The 20,600-nt window shown below is 39.7% G+C and overlaps 1 protein-coding gene across 2 annotated transcripts in view; it reads left to right on the plus strand.

Moving 5' to 3' along the window:
- LOC124776332 (dihydroorotate dehydrogenase (quinone), mitochondrial) overlaps positions 1-20,600 on the plus strand; it is a 48,714-nt gene that overhangs the window by 11,372 nt on the left and 16,742 nt on the right. For both annotated transcript variants that reach the window (XM_047251271.1, XM_047251272.1), the window contains exons 5-6: positions 12,158-12,341; positions 13,735-13,888. In XM_047251271.1, the coding sequence (XP_047107227.1) occupies positions 12,158-12,341; positions 13,735-13,888 (338 nt within the window). The remainder of the gene's footprint in view (positions 1-12,157; positions 12,342-13,734; positions 13,889-20,600) is intronic.

The following is a 20,600-nucleotide window of genomic DNA, read 5'->3' on the forward strand; positions in this document are numbered from 1 at the left end:
TATCAGTGAAGTGTTTGGTCCTTTGGTGAAAAAATATTTGCTTGAGATGAATCTGCCACCCCATGTCTTGCTTGTTATGGACAATGCTCATGCTCACTTTCCAGGCCTACAATACCATCTTGAAGAATTTCATTCATCAAGATCCAATTTCTGCCTCCCAACACCACTCTGTTACTCCAGCGCATGGACCAACAGATTATTTCTAACTCTAAGAACCTCTACACTAAAGCACTCTTTGAGCATTTCTTTGGGTTGACTAAAGCTAACAATCTCACTCTCAGAGAGTTTTGGAAATATCACTTCAACATCGTTGCCTGCATGATGAGGATTGAAAAGGCATGAGTAGTGGTTACCAAGAAGACTTTCACCTCTGCTTGGAAGAAGTTTTGGCTGGAATACGTTGTCAAAGGTCACTCAGTGGCATTTGAGTCCATACCTGTGGAGTCTGTAGTCAACGAGATTGTTTCTCTGGCCAAGAGCAGGGGACTGGAAGTGGATGTCAATGATATTGCTGAGCTTGTGGAAGGTCACAGCCAAGGAATGACCATTCAAGAGCTTATGGAGTTGCAATGTGTTTGACTGCAGGAAGTCGTGGAGAGGAGTTCTTCAGAGGAGGAGGCAGTAACAGCAAAGCAGCAATCTTCTAAGAGAAATGCTGAAAGTATGGGAATTGGTTGTATTGTACATTGAAAATGCAGTGGCTACGCACGCTAAAAATTTATTTTTCAGTAATGCTCTGTTATGTTTTCATCAAGTGTTGTATTGTGAATAATAAAGTACATAAAACTGTATTCATTATTTTCTTCACATAAATGGCATGAATAAGATAAAACATTTAGTACCTTTCCTTCACAGAACACATTATCGTATTTCACATTAATTTTTATGGGATAAACTGTTTCATTTAACAAGTGTTTCGCACTACAAGCAAGCTACTGAAATGAATTATACTCACTATGTGAGGTTCCACTGTATTGTAAGGAAGCAGGAAAGGACATCACAATTCCAAGTCTTCAGTTTATAATTTGATTGTCACATTTACCATGAAACAAGTAGGTAATCTGAAGGAAGACAGTTAAAAGAGGACAAGTTTTGAGGTGGAAACTATTGTAGTAATTGTGAAGAAGATGTAAATCACTGAGGGAATGTAATTTGATGCACTCCAAATTAGACTGCGACTCTGCTCTTTGTCCATTATTTTGCTACAAGAAGACCATAAGTAGCAGCATATAATTGATACTGGAGCTTCACGTAAAGCAAACCTCTGACATAGTTCTTCACTGTTGCCAAGCAAATACAGTGTGTATTTATCAAGTGTACGTGATTCATTTGAATACGTCCAAGAGAACAGAACCCCAAACAAGCTTCTCAGTGAACAGACATAAAGAGGCGGCAAAAAAGGATTTTTCAAGAAAGTGTGATATGGCTTTCTGGCATTGCTCTCAGATGACAAAGTTGTACACAAAGAGATTAAAAACTGTAGCAAGATGTGCAGATGATCATTTCTTGATACAAAGAATGAGCCATGACCCACACCATGCAAATTTGATCCACCTAAATAGGTAAAAGGAGTCAGTATTCTTGGTTACACCGTCCTCATTCAGTCAGTTGTACCATCCTTATTTAGCCAGCATCAGTTATATAAAGATACCCATCCAAAGTGATTTAAGATGTAACAGTCATTTAAATCTGCATGTGTGATGGTAGATACTTCCCATATTAAGATTTTTTGAATTCTAAGGTAACAGAAAACCTATGTTAAGTTTTTTTTCTGTGTTGGATTAGAGAAATGACGGATAAGGAGGGCAAAGAGCAGCTGTTACAACATCTAGTATAAAATTTCCGCATAAATGCTCAACAAACTCCAGAGAGAGATGCTACAAGAGAGATGCAAGAGGCTCACATTTGAAATATGTGAAACCGCAGGTTCCAAAAAGAGTGAAGACAGATACAACTGCTTTTCATGTAATATTTGTGGGCTGTATGTTGCACCACCCACCGTATGTCTCTCTCTCTCTCTCTCTCTCTCTCTCTCTCTCTCTCTCTCTCTCTCTCTCTCCCTCTCTCTCCCTCCCCCCCCCCCTCCTTCTTCCCTCGTTTGTGGGTCACCAGTCTGCTGTCTGATTTGATGCACCCACAACTACTTCTCTCCTGTGCCATGCTCTTTATCCCAGCATAGGACAAACATCCAAAATTCTCAGTTATTAGTTGGATATATTCCAATATCTGTCTTGCCCTTCAGTTTTTGCTGTCTACTGCCCCCTCTAGGATCATGGAAGCTATTCTCTGACATCTGAAAACGTCCCGTATCAGCCTGCCCTTTCTCCTAATCATTTTCCACACTACTTTCCTCATCGATTCTGTGAAGGACCACCTATTTGTTACCTCATCAGTCTACTTAATATTCAACATCTTGCCGTAATACTACATCTCTAACACTTCCATTCTCTTCTCTTCAAGTTTCCCCACAGTTGATCTTTCGGTTCCATACAATGATGTGCTCCTTCTGTACAGTGTCAGGAATTTCTTTTAGTAAGAAATGTTCTCTTTGCATGTGCCAGTTGGTTCTTGTATCATTCTTGCTATATCCATTATGCATTATTTTGCCTCAAAGGTAGCAGAATTCCCTTACTTGGTCTGCTTCAAGGTCCCTATTTTATGTCACTTTTGTCAATAATCTCCTTTCTGCTATCAGTTTGGTCTTTATTTGGTTTATTCTCGCACTATACTATGTGCTCATTAGTCCATTCATTCCATTCAACATGCCCTGGAAGTTTTCCTCACTTGCACCGTGAATAGCAATGCCATCAGCAAATCGTGTCATTGATATCCTGTAGCCTTGAATTTGAATCTCACTGCTGAATATCTCTTTTACTTCCATTGTTGCTTCTTCATGCATATTGAACAGGAGAGTAAGAGTGCATCCTTGCCTTATACCCATTTTTATCGGTACACTTATCCCTTGGTATTCTTTTCTTGTTGTTCCAATGGGAGGAGGAGGAGGAGATTAGTGTTTAACGTCCCGTCGACAACGAGGTCATTAGAGACGGAGCGCAAGCTCGGGCGAGGGAAGGATGGGGAAGGAAATCGGCCGTGCCCTTTCAAAGGAACCATCCCGGCATTTGCCTGAAGCGATTTAGGGAAATCACGGAAAACCTAAATCAGGATGGCCGGAGACGGGATTGAACCGTCGTCCTCCCGAATGCGAGTCCAGTGTGCTAACCACTGCGCCACCTCGCTCGGTTGTTCGAATGGGTCTGGTACATACTGTGTATTACCAATCTTCCTATATAGTTTTAAATATTTCTCCAATAATTTCAAGTATCGTGCACCATTACACATAGTTGAACACTTTCTAACTTGATCAGTCACATGAAAGTTTCCTTATTTTTCTTAAACCAAACTGATTGTCGTCTAAGATATCTTATACAGAGAGTTCAGAAATTCCCATTACAATCTTCTAGGACTTGTTAGAGGGCAATGAGTACTTTTGAATAGGAACCCATGTCCCGAAGTGTACCATTTCCATGCTACAGCCAGCCATTCGAAAACGTTCACTAGGTAGGTTTGCAGCTTGTGGTTGCAGTGGGAGGTGCTTATGTCGAATTGGCTGATGATGTCGTTTGACGTCTATCCTACCTTTCTGACCTGGTTAGAGCTTCATTCACATGTCTGTGAGTGTTAGAGCAGCTTGGTTAGGTACACATTTGCAGAACACGCTAACATGATCCTTCTGTATGGTGAAGCAGAATACACTGACATGATCCTTTTGTATGGCAAAGCAGGCTCATGCTAATGGAAGAGCTACTCATCACCTTGTCAAGATTGTTAAGCATAATATCCAACTCCATCTTACGCCCTTTTTGCCACAATTAAGCAAAGGCTTTGAGAAAGGGGTACTTTCCCTGTCAGCAGGTGTGACTTTGGTGCTCCAAGAAGACACCCTACATTCAAAATTCAAAGAGGCCATACTGCACGAGCAATTGCACATTCAGTGAATGTTGCTCCCAGTTCTGTGTGGTATGTTGTGGATGACCAACAACTACATCTGTTATCACCTCCAACATTTCATACCATATATGGCGCCATCAGTGTTCCCTCAATCGCTACCAGCTGTGACATGAAGTTGTTCCTGATTATTCCAGAAGTGACAACGTTGTGCATCTCCAAAACATTAGAGGAATGGGTCTCTCCCTAGTTCGCCTCCACAATCACTGATGAGGGTTATGGTAGTGCAGAACCACAATTTGTCACTGAACACAGTGTGAAGCCATTCATCAGCAATCAGTGCTTCCCAGTCACGACAACACTCCAAGCAAAGCCGTTTGTGTTGTGTTAATGGCAGCCTACAAATGGGACCGTAATTAATGTGGCTGTTGTTTGTCTCCAACCAATGGTGTGGGATGACACAGAACATTTTAGGCAAGTAATCATTTGTTCTCAGATGGCAGACACCAGTGTTGAAGGGGTTACAAAGTGCTTGATGGTCGACCAGAACACTGACAAGTATGCTTGCCTTCATGTGTCCGTGCAGTCCAACGTTGGGCTACTGTCACATCTTAATGCACCACAAATAATGGATATTGTACAGTTTGACCAGTCGACGAAACATAGACCTACAACGAGGCCTCTTTCAAATTGTGCCAGTTGCTGATGAAAATGCCTCACAAGAATACACAGTATTTCTGTGTCCTTCACAATGGTCACTCAACATCTGCCGCTGTTCATCTGGGTACCCTAACGAGCCTGGTGACAAAGTTCAGTGTGAACAGCACTAACACACTCTAGTGGCCACTTTACCAGTCTCAGGGGATTGCAACCCTAGTCATTACATACATATTCCATGCTGTGTATGTGTACAAGGTTACATTAAAATGTGGCCATGTCTTCTGGATGGTTCACTTTTTTGTCAGGCAGTGTATTTGAGAGAAAAGAAGAGATACTAATAAGTAAATAAGGCTGTCGTCAGATCAGAGGTCAGTTTGAATTCAGCAGCATTTCAAAATGGCACTACTGAGAGTAGTTTGCCTTTATCTTCCTCTGACATAAGAACCAGCTCACCCAGCCACTTCCAGCAGTAAAACTTAAACTGTAACTTATATTCAGCCCCTAATTCAGCATCGATTTATTCAATATCTTATTGCATCAGATGTAATGAAAAATTTTAATTTTGATGGTTGTCTAACTATTTACTTGGGCTGTTTAGGAAACATTAAATAACAGAAACCTGTCGAAGTTCAGTATGCAGTATTTGTGAAGAAAAGAATGATTTGTAAGTTACAATAAATGTGGAAGAGGAAAAACAAATAGAGTGAACAGGTTGCAGAAGAAGGAATAATTGCAATTCTAGCACAGAAATTGTAAAAATATTGCAAAGCTAGATTGCTATAAGAATAAGAACAATATATGTATACAGTTTAAAACAAATCTCTGTGAAAATCTCTGGACATTTATGAATGTGTGCCAAGGAAGGTTATTAAAGTCAAGAAACATGGACGAGGTGAGATTATTCGACTATTAGTCCAAAGATTGATTGCTGCAACTGCCCACACATCACTACTTTATCTTGGGGATACTCTCCATCTCTGCATAACTACTACAAAGTATATTTATTTGAACCAGCTCACAGTAAGTCTAGCTCTCCCTGTACAATATCTACCCTCCGTACCTCCCTCCATTTACTAAATTGGCAGTTCTATGATGCCTCAGAATGTATCTTACTAACTGATCCCTGCCTTTCATCTAGCTGTGCCACAAATTCCTTTCTTGCCAGATAGATTCCGTACCTCATCATTTGTCGTACAGTCTGACCATCAGCATTCTTATGTTGGGCCACGTTTCTAAAGCTTGTACATTCTTTTTGTTTGTACTGTTTATGATCCAGGTTTTACTGTAGCCAGTCTGCATTTTCCATCATCTTTATTTTAGATATTATCAATTATTTTGTTGCCCAAACAGCAAAACTTATGAAGTGCTACTTTGATTTTATGTCCTTTGACTCTAATAACTAGTGTGGTTTCTGTACAAGTTGTAGAGAACTTTCCAGCAGAGAACTTTCCACTCCCTTATTTTATCCCTACCACCTTCAGAATTCTGAACATTGTATTCCAGTATGTAAAATAAGAGAAAGGCAACACATCCACCTATAGAAAACTAACATGTGGAGCATAGAAACATGTAACAGAAAACAATATTCACACTGGCTTTCAAGTTTGTGCTCTTTTTTCTTGTAAACATACACACATTCACACACAGATGCTCAAACATTCAAGCCTGCAACATTAAACTGTAAGCCCCCCCATGACTGGTTGGGTAATTTCAAAAGTTGGAGCTCTGCGATGTTCAAACCAGCTTCCAGGCTGACTACAACTGTACCTTTTTTTACATATCTATGAGGGTTGGAACTTGAATTGTGGCAACTATTTATTCACAACCGATACAAAAGAGTTACGTGTTTGCACCTGTTACTGTCCTTCAAAGTAGTCACCAGTGTTTTGTAGAACCCGTTGCCAGCGATGCGGAAGGTGTAGTATACCGTTAGCAGAGCCTGTTCGGTTGTCGGTGCTAATGGAGCAGTCTAAAGTTACGGTGATTCTGATGTACAACTGTGACTGTGTTATCCTAACGCATTGCGTTCCTCGATGGCAGACCGTCAGTGCACAGTATTACTGTTCATTTTTGGAGCATCACTTGCTACCAGCTTTGTGAAAGAAGTGGTGACACTTTCTGCACAACCCACCCGTCATTTTGCACGACAATGCGCGGGCGCATACAGCATGAGCTGTGGCTGCTCTCTTGGGTCGACGGGACTGGGAAGTACTGTACCGTCCACCGTACTCCCCAGACTTAAGTCCTTGTGACTTTGATTTTATTCTAAAGATGAAGGAACCACTTCTTGGCATTCGCTTCAGAACTGTTACAGAGATTCGACAGGCAGTAGACCACTCCATTTGCACCATCGACAGAACAGGCTCTACACAATGCTGGTGACTACTTTGAAGGACAGTAACAGGTGCAAACATGTAAGTCTTTTGTATCGGTTGTGAATAAATAGTTGCCACTATTTAAGTTCCGACCCTCGTATTTTACAGTTTTGCATCAGAGATTCCTTACGTCACTTGGTGGCACCCAGTCTGTAAGTTCAATAGCAGTTCTGTGAGCATTGCAGAGGATGTTGTGAAGGACTCTGATTTCTTTATCCATTTCTGTTTAAATATCAGTCTATATCTGCACACTCTCCTCTGGTGCTCCCTGGCTGCAGGGAGTGCTCCCTTTGTCATACAGCATGTAACTGATTCCTGAGCCTTTTATTTGATAAATAGCTTAGCTATACCTGTGATCTAGTGTTAGCGTCTTTGATTAATAATCAAAACATCCTTGGTCCCATGTTTGAAACTCGCCTCCACTTAAATTTTGAATAATACGAGGGTCACTCCAAACGAAATGCACACAATATTTTTTTTTTTTTTTAAATCCATCTTTTATTCTACATATTTGAAAGTTTTACAGTGTGTAGATGCATCATTTAGGAACAATATTTTCATTTCTCCACATAATTTCCATCCCTCTCGACTGCCTTACACCATCTTGGAACCAGCGCCTGTATACCCGCGTGGTAAAATTCTGGACCAACCTGTTGGAGCCACTGTTTGGCAACGTGCACAAGGGAGTCATCATCTTCAAACCTTGTTCCACGAAGAGAGTCTTTCAGTTTCCCAAAGAGATGGTAGTCACATGGAGCCAGGTCAGGACTGTAAGGCAGGTGTTTCAGTGTTGTCCATCCGAATTTTGTGATCACTTCCATGGTTTTTTGCCTGACATGTGGCCATGCGTTGTCATGCAACAGCAAAACATCCTGCTTTTGTTGATGTGGTCGAACACGACTCAGTCAAGCTTGAAGTTTCTTCAGTGTCATCACATATGCTTCAGGATTTATGGTGGTTCCACTTGGCATGACGTGCACAAGCAAGAGTCCTTCAGAATTGAAAAACACCATAGCCATAACTTTTCCAGCAGAAGGTGTGGTTTTGAATTTTTTTTTTTTTTTTCTTGGATGGATTTGCATAATGCCACTCCATTGTCTGCCTCTTCATCTCTGGTGAAAAATGATGGAGCCATGTTTCATCACCTGTCATAATTCTTCCAAGAAATTCATCTCCACCATTCTCGTACTGTTCCAAAAGTTCACTGCATACCATTTTTCTTGTTTCTTTGTGAGCCACTGTCAACATCCTGGGAACCCACCTGGCACAAACCTTTTTTAACGCCAACACTTTCAGTATTCTGCAAACACTTCCTTCCCCTATCCCAAAGTAGCATGACAGTTTGTTCACTGTGAGGCATCTGTCAGCAGTCACCAATTCGTTAACTCTCTGCACATTGTCTGGAGTGTGTGCAGTACGAGGCCTGCCACTGGGAGAACAATCCTCAATATTGCCATGCCCGCTTTCATCACGTAACCTTCTTGCCCACCAACTAACTGTACTGCGATCGACAGCAGCATCTCCATACACCTTTTTCAACCTTTTGTGGATGTTCCCACTGTCTCGTTTTCACAGCACAGGAATTCTATGACAGCACGTTGCTTCTGAGAAACATCAAGTGTAGCAGCCATCTTGAAGACACGCTGTGATGGCACCACTCACGGGAACAGGTTGGACTAAGTTTGAAAACAAGTGGGAAGGATGTATTACACACTGTAAAACTTTCACACGTGCAGAATGAAAACTGTGTTTTTACAAAAATAGTGTGCATTTCTTTTTGAGTGACCCTCATAATCAGCATTAGTGGCCGAAGTACCCTCATCCTGTCAACAACCTTGTCAGAGAGGATGGAGGAGCGGACAGAGGTTCAGGACACTCTCCTGCCCTTGGGGTGGGAAACTGCCCTTAAAGGCAGAAGAATCAGCGATGATCTAGGGAATGATGATACAGAAGGCAATGGAAACCACCGCATTAAAGACTGTGTCCACTGGATATGTGGACTGTAATTGAAGCAGTGTCATGATGATCTCTCCATTGGCAAAAGATTCCAGAATAGCCCCCCATTCAGATCTCAGGGAGGGACTGCCGAGGAGAAGGCGACCATGAGAAAAAAATTAAATAACCAGCAAAAGAATGACATTCTATGAGTAAGGCCATGGAATGTCAGAAGCTTGAACATGATAGGGAAGCTATAAAATCAGAAAATGGAAATGCAAAAGCTTAGTGTAGATGCAGTAGGGGTCAGTGAAGTGAAATGGAAAGAAGAGAATGATATCTGGTCAGATGAATATGGTAATATCAGCAGCAGCAGAAAATGATATCATGGGAGTAGGATCTGTTATGAATAGGAAGGTAGGGCAGAGGGTGTTTTACTGTGAACGGTTCGGTGATAGGGTTGTTCTCATGAAAATCAACAGCAAACCAACACCAACAACAATAGATCAAGTATACACGCCGACGACACAGGCTGAAGATGAAGAGATAGACAAGTATACGAAGATATTGACAGGATAATATGGTACATAACGAGAGATGAAAATCTAATTGTCGTGGAGGACTGGAATGCTGTTTGTAGGGGAAGGAGTAGAAGAAAGGTTTACTTGAGAATAAGGGATTGGTACTAGGAATGAGTTGATCGATGAAAGAAGACAGTACAAAAATGTTCAGGGAAATGCAGCAATACTGAAATAAAAGTCACTGAGGAATGAAATAAATAGGAACTGTAGGGAAGCTAATATAAAAAGGGTACATTAAAAATGTGAAGAAATCAAAAAAGAAATGATTGCTAGAGGAGCGGACTCAGCATACAGGAAAGTCAAAACAGCCTTCAGTGACATTAAAAACAAGGCTGGTAACATTAAGAGTGCAATGGGAATTCCACTGTTAAATGTGGAGGAGAGAGCAGATAGGTGGAAAGAATACATTGAAAGCCTCTATGAGAAGGAAGATTAGTCTGATGTGATAGAAGAAGAAACAGGAGTCGATTTAGAAGAGATAGGCGATCCAGTATTACAATCAGAATATAAACGAGCTTTGGAGGACTCTAGATCAAATAAGGCAGAAGAGATGGATAACGAAACATCAGAATTTCTAAAATTATTGGGAGGAGGGGGGGGGGGGGGCGCAACAGAATGACCATTCAAGTTGGTGTGTAGAATGTATGAGTCTTGCGATATACCATCTGACTTTCGGAATAATATTGTCCACACAATTCCGAACACTGAAGGAGCTGACAAGTGGAGAATTATCCCACAGTTGTCTTCAGAGCTCATGCATCCAAGTTGCTTACAAGAATAATATACAGAAGAATTAAAAAGAAATTGAGGAGGTGTTAAATGAAGATCAGATTGGCTTTAAGAAAGGTAAAGGCACTTCTGGACATTGTGGTTGATAATGGAAGCAAGACTAAAGGAAAATCAAGACACATTCATAGAATTTGTCAACCCGAAAAAGTGTTTAACAGTGTCAAATCATTTAAGGTGCACAAAATTCTGAGAAAAATCATGATGAGCAGTAGGAGAGACAGGTAACATACAACATGTACAAGAGGCAAGAGGGAACAGTATGAGTGAAAGATGAAGAATGAAGTGCTAGGCCAACAACGAAGTGTTAGAATTATAAAAGATGTAAGATAGGGATGTAGTATTTTACCCCTACTGTTGAATCTGTCCACTGAAGAACAGTGACGTAAATAAAAGGAAGGCTCAGAAGTGTAACTAAAATTCAAGATAAAAGGATATCAGTGATACGATTCGCTGGTGACATTGACATCCGCAGTGAAAGTGAAGAAGAATTACGTGATCTACTGAATGGAATGAACCACCTAACGAGTGCAGAATATGGATTGAGAGTAAATTGAAGAAATACGAAAGTAATGAGAAGTGGCAGAAATGCGAACACTGGGAAACTTAACATCAGTTTGATATTCACGAAGTAGATGAAGTTGGGTTCTGCTGTCTGGGCAGCAAAATAACCAATGATGGATGGTGCAAGTAGGACATCAAAAACAGACTAGCACTAGCAAAAAGGACATTCCTGGCCAAGAGAAGTCTGCTAGTGTCAAACATAGGCCTAAGTTTGAGGAAGAAATTTCTGAGAATATACGTTTAGAGTACAGCTTTATATGGTAGTGAAACACGAACTGTGGGAAAACCAGAACAAAAGAGGATTGAAGCATTTGAGATGTGGTGCTACAGACGAATGTTGAAAATTTGGTGGACTGATATGGTAACAAATGAGGAGATTCTGTGCAGAGTCAGAGAGGAAAGAAATATGTGGAAAACACTGGTAAGAAGAAGGGCCAGGTTGATAGGACATCTCTTAAGATGTCAGGGAATAACCTCCTTGATAGTAGAGGGAACTGTAGAGGGTAAAAATTGTAGAGGAAGACAGAGATTGGAATACATCAGCATGAGGATGTAGGTTGCATGTGCTACTCTGAGATGAAGAGGTTGACATAACATGAATAGAATGGGAAGAAACCCTAATAACTGTTATAGTGGGAAGTGCACTCTGCCATGCACCTCACAGTGGTTTGCTGAGTATAGATGTAGAGACGAATTTGTGGCAGGCCACACCCAACCAGTCAAAAGACTGATGACAAAAAAAAAAAAAAAAAAAGAACTGCATGTTCTCAGTTTTCCCCTGATTGAAATGGTTAAAACAAAAAAACAACCACCTTGCATTATAGAGGAATGGCATTCATATTTGTTTAGATTTGGTTTGCTGATACCTTTGAAACAGTACGTGTTTTATGTTTAGAGGAGATTCTATTACAAGCATGCAGTTTTGTGGGATTTTCCGAGCTTGCCTTTAACTTTATTATTTGGCAGTAATAAATTGGGAGCCTGTGACCTTTTATGTATGCACTACAATTTTCATTGCTGATATCCGTAAGTACATGGTCTAAAACTAATGCTGTAGTTTTGGGTGTTCTTGTAACAAGTTAAGCATTTATGCCATGCCAAAAACATTTAGAGGAAGTTGTTACTAATTTTCTCCTTAAAAAGAACCAAAAGTTAGATTCGTCTCTGTCTCTCAGCATTCCACTTATTTTATTTACCTTTCCAAAACTGTTACGTTCATTAGTGTCGTGTTATAAAAGTGAAGTTAGTTGGTTGTTGGATTAAGTTTCAAAGCAGCATAGTTTCATATGCATTTTCTTACCGTGCCAGCCCGAATACGCCAGGACTTCGTAGTTTGCAGTCAAAACACCATCTGAAGGAGCTGCTGTCTGGTGTGGTTGCAGCACGTGATGATCTACCAGCTAATTGTTGGACACCTGTATTTCTAAAATTGTCACCAGATCTTACAGATGAAGAAAAGAGAGACATAGCCGATGTCCTCAAAGATCCAAAGGTATGTGATGTAGATTTGATAGGAAATTAATTTTAAGTCTGTTTTTGTGGCTAAATAATTTGTTGATCTTTTTAACAATCTATAGCTATAGGCTACCCTCAGATTTACAGTATTTCATGATTTTAGTTAGTTTATCTTCTCAGTCCTAAGGTCAAAAGGTGTTTTATAACTGAGCCAAGCAATGTACTTAGATGTGCAACATTTTCTCACTAATTTTTGAAAACTGTGTGAGGAACATTAGTAGCACTTCTGACAGAAGCAGCCAAGGAAATTGGTGTTTTCCAAGCAGTGATTGGAATACAATAGTGAAATGACAAACAACAATAACAAATCATCCTGCAGGTTCCAAACTGTAGGACAGTGTCATTAAGAGGTCTGTCAAAATACAGATGTTATGACGACTCATAAACAGGAACAGATGTTTCAGAGTACACAAGTTTTGTGGTCAGCACACAGTTTCCTGTGATCTCACCAACCACTCTGTTTATTATTGCTGGAAAAATCTAAGAGTATATTATTCATGGAAGAATATTACAGACAATGGGAAACAAAGATCACCAAAGCAAGTTTCAAGTGCAGCAGTCAAACTCTGCTATAAATGGGGTTGAGAGACCAACAACACCTCACAGTTTGGTTCGTGTCCAGAGAGCAGGTACATGCTATATCACTGCTCAGAGCACACGAAAAAGATGCCTACACTAGTCATCTAAATATTGTGTGAAAAATGGGATTGTCATCTGGGTCGGAAACCCGAAAACAACCCTGCAGTCAAGCAAGGTGAGAAAACTTGAGATACCACAACAATTCTCAAAAATTATTTAATTCAATATTACCTCATTAAGGAAAAGTCTTATGCATTTGTTACAGCATTTCAGTTATTCTTGGTGTGAATAAGAGTTTGAATGCACCTTTTTACATGCATTAGCAGTCACTGTTTTCCCATGTTGTAAATCGTTTAAACTTCAGTTAAATTTATGAATGAGATAACAGTATAAGCCTATCTCAGTTATCTGCGAGTATGTGTATGCACCCTCACCCCCCCACCCCCCCCCACCCCACAGCTGCTCCCCTCCCCCCATTCTCCTCCCTCCCTCCCCCGCCCCCCCCCCCCCCACACACACACATGGGGAGGCCAGTTACTTCTAGCATGGTATAAGTGGGTATAAGTGGTAAACAGTTTTAAACTGTTAACATAAAGGCCAGAGCAAAGAAGTAGGAAATGGACATCTTTTAATATATTCACTGTGTTCAGTGGTGCTCACAACTAAATTTTATGAAACATGATATTCAGATTGTTTTATTTAAGGTAAAGTACTGAGTTCATTTCTTTTAATAGTAATAATTTTTATGTGTTGGTCTAGTAATTGTGAGTGATTCTCTTGTTTCATTACAGTGTGCTATTGATGGGCTTATTATTTCAAACACAACAGTGGGCAGACCTGAAAATCTCCAGAGTAATTCTGTATTTGAGGAGGGAGGACTGAGTGGCCGGCCATTGAGAGATTTATCCACAAATCTAATTGCAGAAATGTATTCACTGACAGGAGGTAGGGCATGATTGTATTTATTACCATCTGATTCATTACGTAAAAAAACTGATTAAACTATCTCAGAAAATTATATGAACTAAGTACTCAACTTGGGCTTTGGTGTGTTGGAACACCAGTATCATTCCTTTTCCTCTAAAGCTGGCTGTTCCAGCCAAAGTGCCGTCCTGTGGACAGTTGGACGAACAGCTGACCTTCAGCCAGCTGGGCCATAGCCCGCATGAATGCACTGCCCAGGAGGCTGAGAGCCCAAGGACAGAAGTGGCAAAGTGACTCACATGTGTAGAATGTGTGCACTAGATCTGTGTGACAGATGGTCATATCAAGCTGCACCAGACCAGAGGTGAGATGACAGGCACTCCTAGGTGCCTATGCTCCATAGGGCAATGTGGGAACAACTGCACAGAAGGAATTAAAGAGAAAGATAGATGAAGGTACAGCAAGTGACTCATTCTGAATACCATTTCCAGAAACAGACACATGGCACTCAGCATAAGAATACCAATAGTAAAGTGATGTGCCATTTCTCTTTTGTTCCTGAAGCTGCATATTTAAGGTTTTAAGGGTTTGATACACATTAACCTCCTACATTCTGCTATTTGTTGTAGTCTTTGTTTCTATCTATATTAAACTAATTGTGTTTCTGGGGAACTATCATTGCCTGAGATTTTTTCTGTAAACTTTTCATTTTATTTAGTCAATTTAGACTATTATCTTTTTGTCCCAAATGACAGATGTGATTCAGAGCACTTGCTGCCAACAATGAATAAGATTATCCTTACTTTGATTAATTGAGAAATAGCATGATCAAATTTTCGCCATTACGCCCTAAATGTGCAAAATTATTTTTCGGTATATCTTTGGTTATTTCTTCCTTCTATTGAGAGCGTCTCCTGACGGTGTCCCTGGGTTGCTATATGTGCATTTTATGTTCCACTTCAGTGCTTGTGGTTCTTGTATGAAGTATTTGCACATTTTCGCATTACATGTATTACACCAGAATGTGACACAGGAAGATAATTGATGAAGCTCCTGTGGTATCCATATGTCAGCACTATTGATAAACATGAAGTCTTGTTAAAATTGTATTGATAAAAAGTAGTTGTATACATAGTATTCAAAGATGTTACCAGTTTATTGCCACCTTGTGTTGTGAACATTAGGTTCTAAAATCATATTTGGTAATTATAAATAGGAAATTTGCAAAATGATTGCTGTTTGCAGGAATGGTGTGGAATTGTGCCATCCTGTGTGATGAGAGAGCTAGTCCACATGTTTTATGTTGTTACCACAAGAATAAAATTAGGCTAATCAAATTTCACAATAAGACAAGCAGGATGCTGACTTTCTTCCTGTACTAGTCATTTCCTTCAATTCAGTCGGAAAATGGTGTGATTACATCAGTACTCATACACTGAACAATGCCTAGGGAATCAATTTCACTTATTAAATCTCTTGACATTGAATTCCCTGTTTCTTTCTTCAATTTATTGTGCCGCAGATGCACTTTTTTCCTTAATGTACTACTGGTGTTACTGTTATCAGAGCAATATTCCACACAGTCCTGTTTTTAAAAGTCATTTTATTGGAGGTGGCATGCCTTTGTTTTCCTCATGACCTTCAATCTTTACTTAATCAGATACGTGGGGGACCTACACTTTTAACTCCAAAACACAGTGCAGCTTGGTATTTTTACGTTAACAAATCACTGCCAGAGGAGCAAAAAGTGATAAGTGTCAGAAAAATCCTAGATATGACAAGATTGAACCATAATCTAGCCTTCAGCCACTCGGAAAAGAATTAAAAAACTAGAATTCATGCTGAAATAAAAAGAAAGTAAGTAACCTGCAAGGATGGTTGTAGAAAGGATAGTTGCTGTAAATAAGAGAAGGAAGGCAGAAGGCTGTTATCTTTAAATAACTTTGATTTTAAAGAAACATGGTAGTTGTTCTTTTTGAATGCAATTTGCAATCTCTCCCTCCCTCCCTCCCTCCCTCCCTCCCTCCACTCGTCCTCCTCCTCTCTCTAATCCCCTTCACTGAAGAAGGAACTTCCCACATTTTTTCTGCTCTAATTTGATTACTGCTACACTTGCAATGTTTTATTGCTCTGTTAAGAAAAGAAATAATCTTAGCTTAGTCATAGTGGAAATTCGTAAAACATGAAGAACCATTGAGCTCAGCACAATATAGTGGCAGTCATACCATGGGCCAATGGAGTGATTAACACATGCTGAAAAACTCATCACTGAGAAGTTACTGCAGTGCATGAAGATTTCTAAATCTCTTTCACTCATTTGTGTGATAGATATTAGTCATTGTGCAATAACTTGTCCAGGTATCCTCAATGATGAGCTTGTCCCCTGTCCACACCCCACCCAAACTGCCAACAAGTTGTCAGGTAAAGTGCAAAGCATCTATAAACGTGCTGGTGACCAAACTGTTACTTGCGTGCTCCTCTGCTCTCGTGAACAGTAGTGTTCTTTTAATTCTATCCCCTTCTTCGAGCATTGAAGTGTTCTGCATTTGTCAGCTGATGCTGTGAACTAATGTTGTTGTATTAGTGTTGTTCTAGTAACAGTATTATATGTCTCAAGATAAGATTTGCCATAAAAAAGTAATCTGAGAACATGTTTGCTGTCTTTAAAGATATTGTGGGTTGTAAATCTCAAGAGAAGGTTGTGAATTTGTACTTTGAAATAGAGTGCAATAGTGGTGAACTAATTAAAGTTTTCAGTAGTGAAAGATAAGGAGAAAGAAAAGAAGGCAAATGAGAAAGTTAAAGTGTCACCAAGTCAGTCTCTCTTGGAAACAATGAGCAATCTTTTTTTTAGCCTCAAAGAAGCATTGTCATTCACTGAGAATATGTTGTCTCTTTGAAAATGCCTTTACGAGCTCGCCTTCAGGGAAAAAAAGTTCCCATTTTGGAAGTTTATTATCGAGGGAAGTGAGATAATGGCTTGTAGATGCTGTTATCTGCGTGCAGTGAGGAAAATTTCCTTTGAGGACATTGTGTGGCTTGACAAGACATGTTAATTTATGTCACATGTTGACAAAAGGCATGTGGATTGCACAGCCGAAGGAACAGCAAAAACACTGAGATGAGAGGGTGGCAGGTTGGTGAAATGGCGATGGCGAAAGGATGTGCTGTAATCAGGCTTCCTTCATATCTTGCTCATTTCAGTTCTATTGAACTTGTATGGGTCCAGGTGAAAAGTTATGCAGCAAGAAACAATAAAAAGTTTAATCTCAGTGATGTGGAAATGGTGATGAAAGAAGCTATTATGAAAGTTACCGCACATGACTGGTCTCGGAGTTCAAACCATTCCAAGAAAGTTGTTGAAGGACCACTGATCTGTGAAGGGTAAGTCAAAGAGATAGTGATTTCTGTCGGCCCCAGCACTAGTTGTGTGTCCAGGAAAGAGGACAGTGATGATTCTACCCTTGAAGTGCACCATATTCATGAATATTTATAAAACATTCATTGACATAAGTGCCCTGCTCGGTATTGGTATTTGTTTATTACTTAACAATTCTTCACTGGCCTGTTAAAAACTGCACACAGGAAGTTGGTGTGCCATCTTTGGCTTGCAGTGACAACAATCCTTCCTTCCACTCACACTACCCAGACTGACAAAAGCATCAAATTATTTTAATCACCCATACTAAGATGTATCAACTGCCCACGTACATCTGCACTCTTATTTGACAATAGTGCGTAGCTAAAATTGCATTGTGTGTAAACTTGTGTCTTGCATTCCTAGAACCTGCATTCTAGCCACTGTGTTTGATGGCAAGGAGTAGAGGAGGGAGTAGGGTGGCAGCTTTCTCATAATTTGTACATTGAAGCAACACTTCGGGTGCTATTTTCCAATAGCTGTGGTCAGGTGTACTGGTGGATGGCTGTTAGTGCACTGTTGCCAGACAGAGTGTCACATACACTTCATAGTCACAAGTTCCTCTGTTACTCATAATAGTTTCTAAACTTCTAAAAATCAGTTACATTTTTTGCTGTGAAATATTGGTTTAGGCTATGTCAGTCATATCATTTGTTATGTAAGCAATGTATGTTTACATTATTTCAATTTCAAAACATTTTGAAAGCCTTGTTATTTAATTCCTTGTTTGCAGTCCACAATGTACAAAATTATTGTAGACAACATTAGTTATTATATGTTTATATGAAGTGGAAATGTACATAAATTAGTGACAAAAATGCATATCATGGTAAAAAGTAGAACTACTGGAATTTCAATCAAATTAGCACACCAACGAAAATGCATAATTTGTGTATATACCATATTCTAAATGCACTGATGTTAGCTATAAGAAAGCTGAAACATAGACCTGCAATTAAACCAAATTGCTATGCAACTGATTGCTGTAAGTAATACCTACTTTGTTTTCCAAATTGTTGTACAGTCACGGAGCATACCAGTTCCCTATGGAATCCGATCTGCTATAAATGTTTTGGTTGTGAATGCTTTTGTAACTGGACCTAAACTGAGAAAAAAATGTAAAATGTCTCAGTATCCCATCTCAGTTTTCTTCACTTGTGTCATCCTCCTCATTGCATTTTTCTTCTTCTTCTTCTTTGCTACTCCCATCATCTGTGGTTGTTGAGTCATCATTGCCGTTATGCTATAGGCTCGTTTCAGTGTCTCGGTGACTTCTTTCTCAAAATCTTCTTTCTGTTGATTTTCTGCATGCTGAACACATTTCCGCCATTGTTCAATTGTGATTCTTTCCATGGCCTCGTGAAGTAAGCACTCAATATCTGTGATTTTAAATGTGTGGTTTTTTGCGGCTCGTTCTTTCTGTGACTTAAAAAGGCAATAAGTGTACTACTTGGTGCCCCCTTTCATGTGTTGGTAGATCTTGCTCATAGATAGCTCTCATCTCTCATAATGTCTCAGCTCTTGTCTCTGTAGTTGAGAAGGCAAATTTTTCACATTTAGCTAAGTGGCTATGTCAACCTTTGTGTTTTCATTGCTGGAGCTCGGTTCCTGACTGCCGAATGATTCTCAGTGTTGTCCATATTAGTGGTGGAACCTTCCTCCAATAAATTCAAAAAACTAGTTCCAACCAATTCTTAAACTTAGCTATGTTCATTTCAGAATGATAATCTTCTGATTTGTTTGTTTTGCTGCATCTGTAAACTAATTTACTTTCTTTATGAGAACCAGTCTTCGCAGAGCCCACATGCACAACAATTAGCCTTGCTCCTTGCACAATAGGTACCTTAAGGCCCCCACTTTAGTTTGAATTCTGCCACATTTAATTTTGAGAAATGTTTTGTGCAACCCAAGTTTCATCCAAATGGAATAAAAGTCTCATGTCACCTGAAGTACGCATCAAATTTATCGTCTGCAAAAATTTAAGTTTGGAGGCCACAGTGTCATTGTGCTCAAGTAAAACTTGTCTGTTGTCTTTCTGGTGCTTGTGTTTAAATACTATATCATTTAATATGCTTCTCACAGATCTAGCAGATCCAATAAAAGTCATTCCCTATACACATTTCTGCATAGGTCTTGTGAAATATATTCTTTCCAGGAATGCAGTAAACTGAGCTTAAGCTACTCTGTATGAGGAAAGAATTTAGAACCCTTATTGCTGCTGTTATAGTTCTGTAATTCTTGCTGGAAGATAACTTGTAGGAACCTTTTAGTGATATAATTGAACCTGTTTAAAAGATGGTATAATATAAACATCATCATCATTTGAGTCAGAACAATATTTGTCTGTCTAGAAGACAATAAAAACTTTTTAGTGCAGTACTGTGCCCGGTATGAGGTTTTATAGACTTCAGACAACACATTATTGACCAGTTCCCTGCAGTTAAGTAGTAGTGGAGATTTTTTATACAAGCAGTTAGTCGGTCATAGATATGTTTCCTTCTATCATTTTATAGGTTGCTGGTTTTTGCCAGTTTACATTAGTTGTTAGCATTTTCCAGTGAAATTGCTGCAAATGACTGGTACTGGCATATTTTAAAGAGGGCAGAGCACTTAAGTGTTTGAATTTAGAAACATGAAGTTGAATGGTATCAATGTTTTTTTGTCCAGGAACAAAATTGAGCCCTGGAGAGAATTTTATGTTGTACTTTGTTATAATTTAATTTCTTATTTAAGTGAATATCAATTTCATAAGTGTAGGAAGAGATAGATTGCTACTTATAATACAGAAGACATGTCAAGTTGAAGGCAGGCACGATTAAAAGACTCTCACATGAAGACACTCACATATAGCTTTTGTCCACAGCCTTCATCAGTAAAGAGTGTCACACACACAAGAAATCAAAGAACACCTCACACACAAATGACCGCCAACTGCAGCATCTTGGGCCGGCTGGAGTTGTCGGTCATGTGTGTGTGAGGTGTGCTTGCTTAACTTGCGCGCGCGCGCGCGCGCGCGCGCGCGTGTGTGTGTGTGTGTGTGTGTGTGTGTGTGTGTGTGTGTGTGTGTCTGTCTGTCTTTAGTGAAGAAGGCTGTAGCCGAATGCTATATGTGAGTTTCTTTTAGTCGTGCCTGTCTGCAACTTGACGTGTCATCCTTAACAGTAAGTAGTACTCTCTTTCCTATATTGTTGATATTCCTACCTGGAGTTTCCATTGTTCAATTTCATAAGTGTCTGGTAAATTATTTCGAAAACTTTCCTAAATCATATGCTGAAGTTCAGTTGCTGTACAGAATTAAACTATGAAAGGAATAAT

This window comes from Schistocerca piceifrons, chromosome 2, assembly GCF_021461385.2.
Source record: "Schistocerca piceifrons isolate TAMUIC-IGC-003096 chromosome 2, iqSchPice1.1, whole genome shotgun sequence".
NCBI lineage: Eukaryota > Metazoa > Arthropoda > Insecta > Orthoptera > Acrididae > Schistocerca > Schistocerca piceifrons.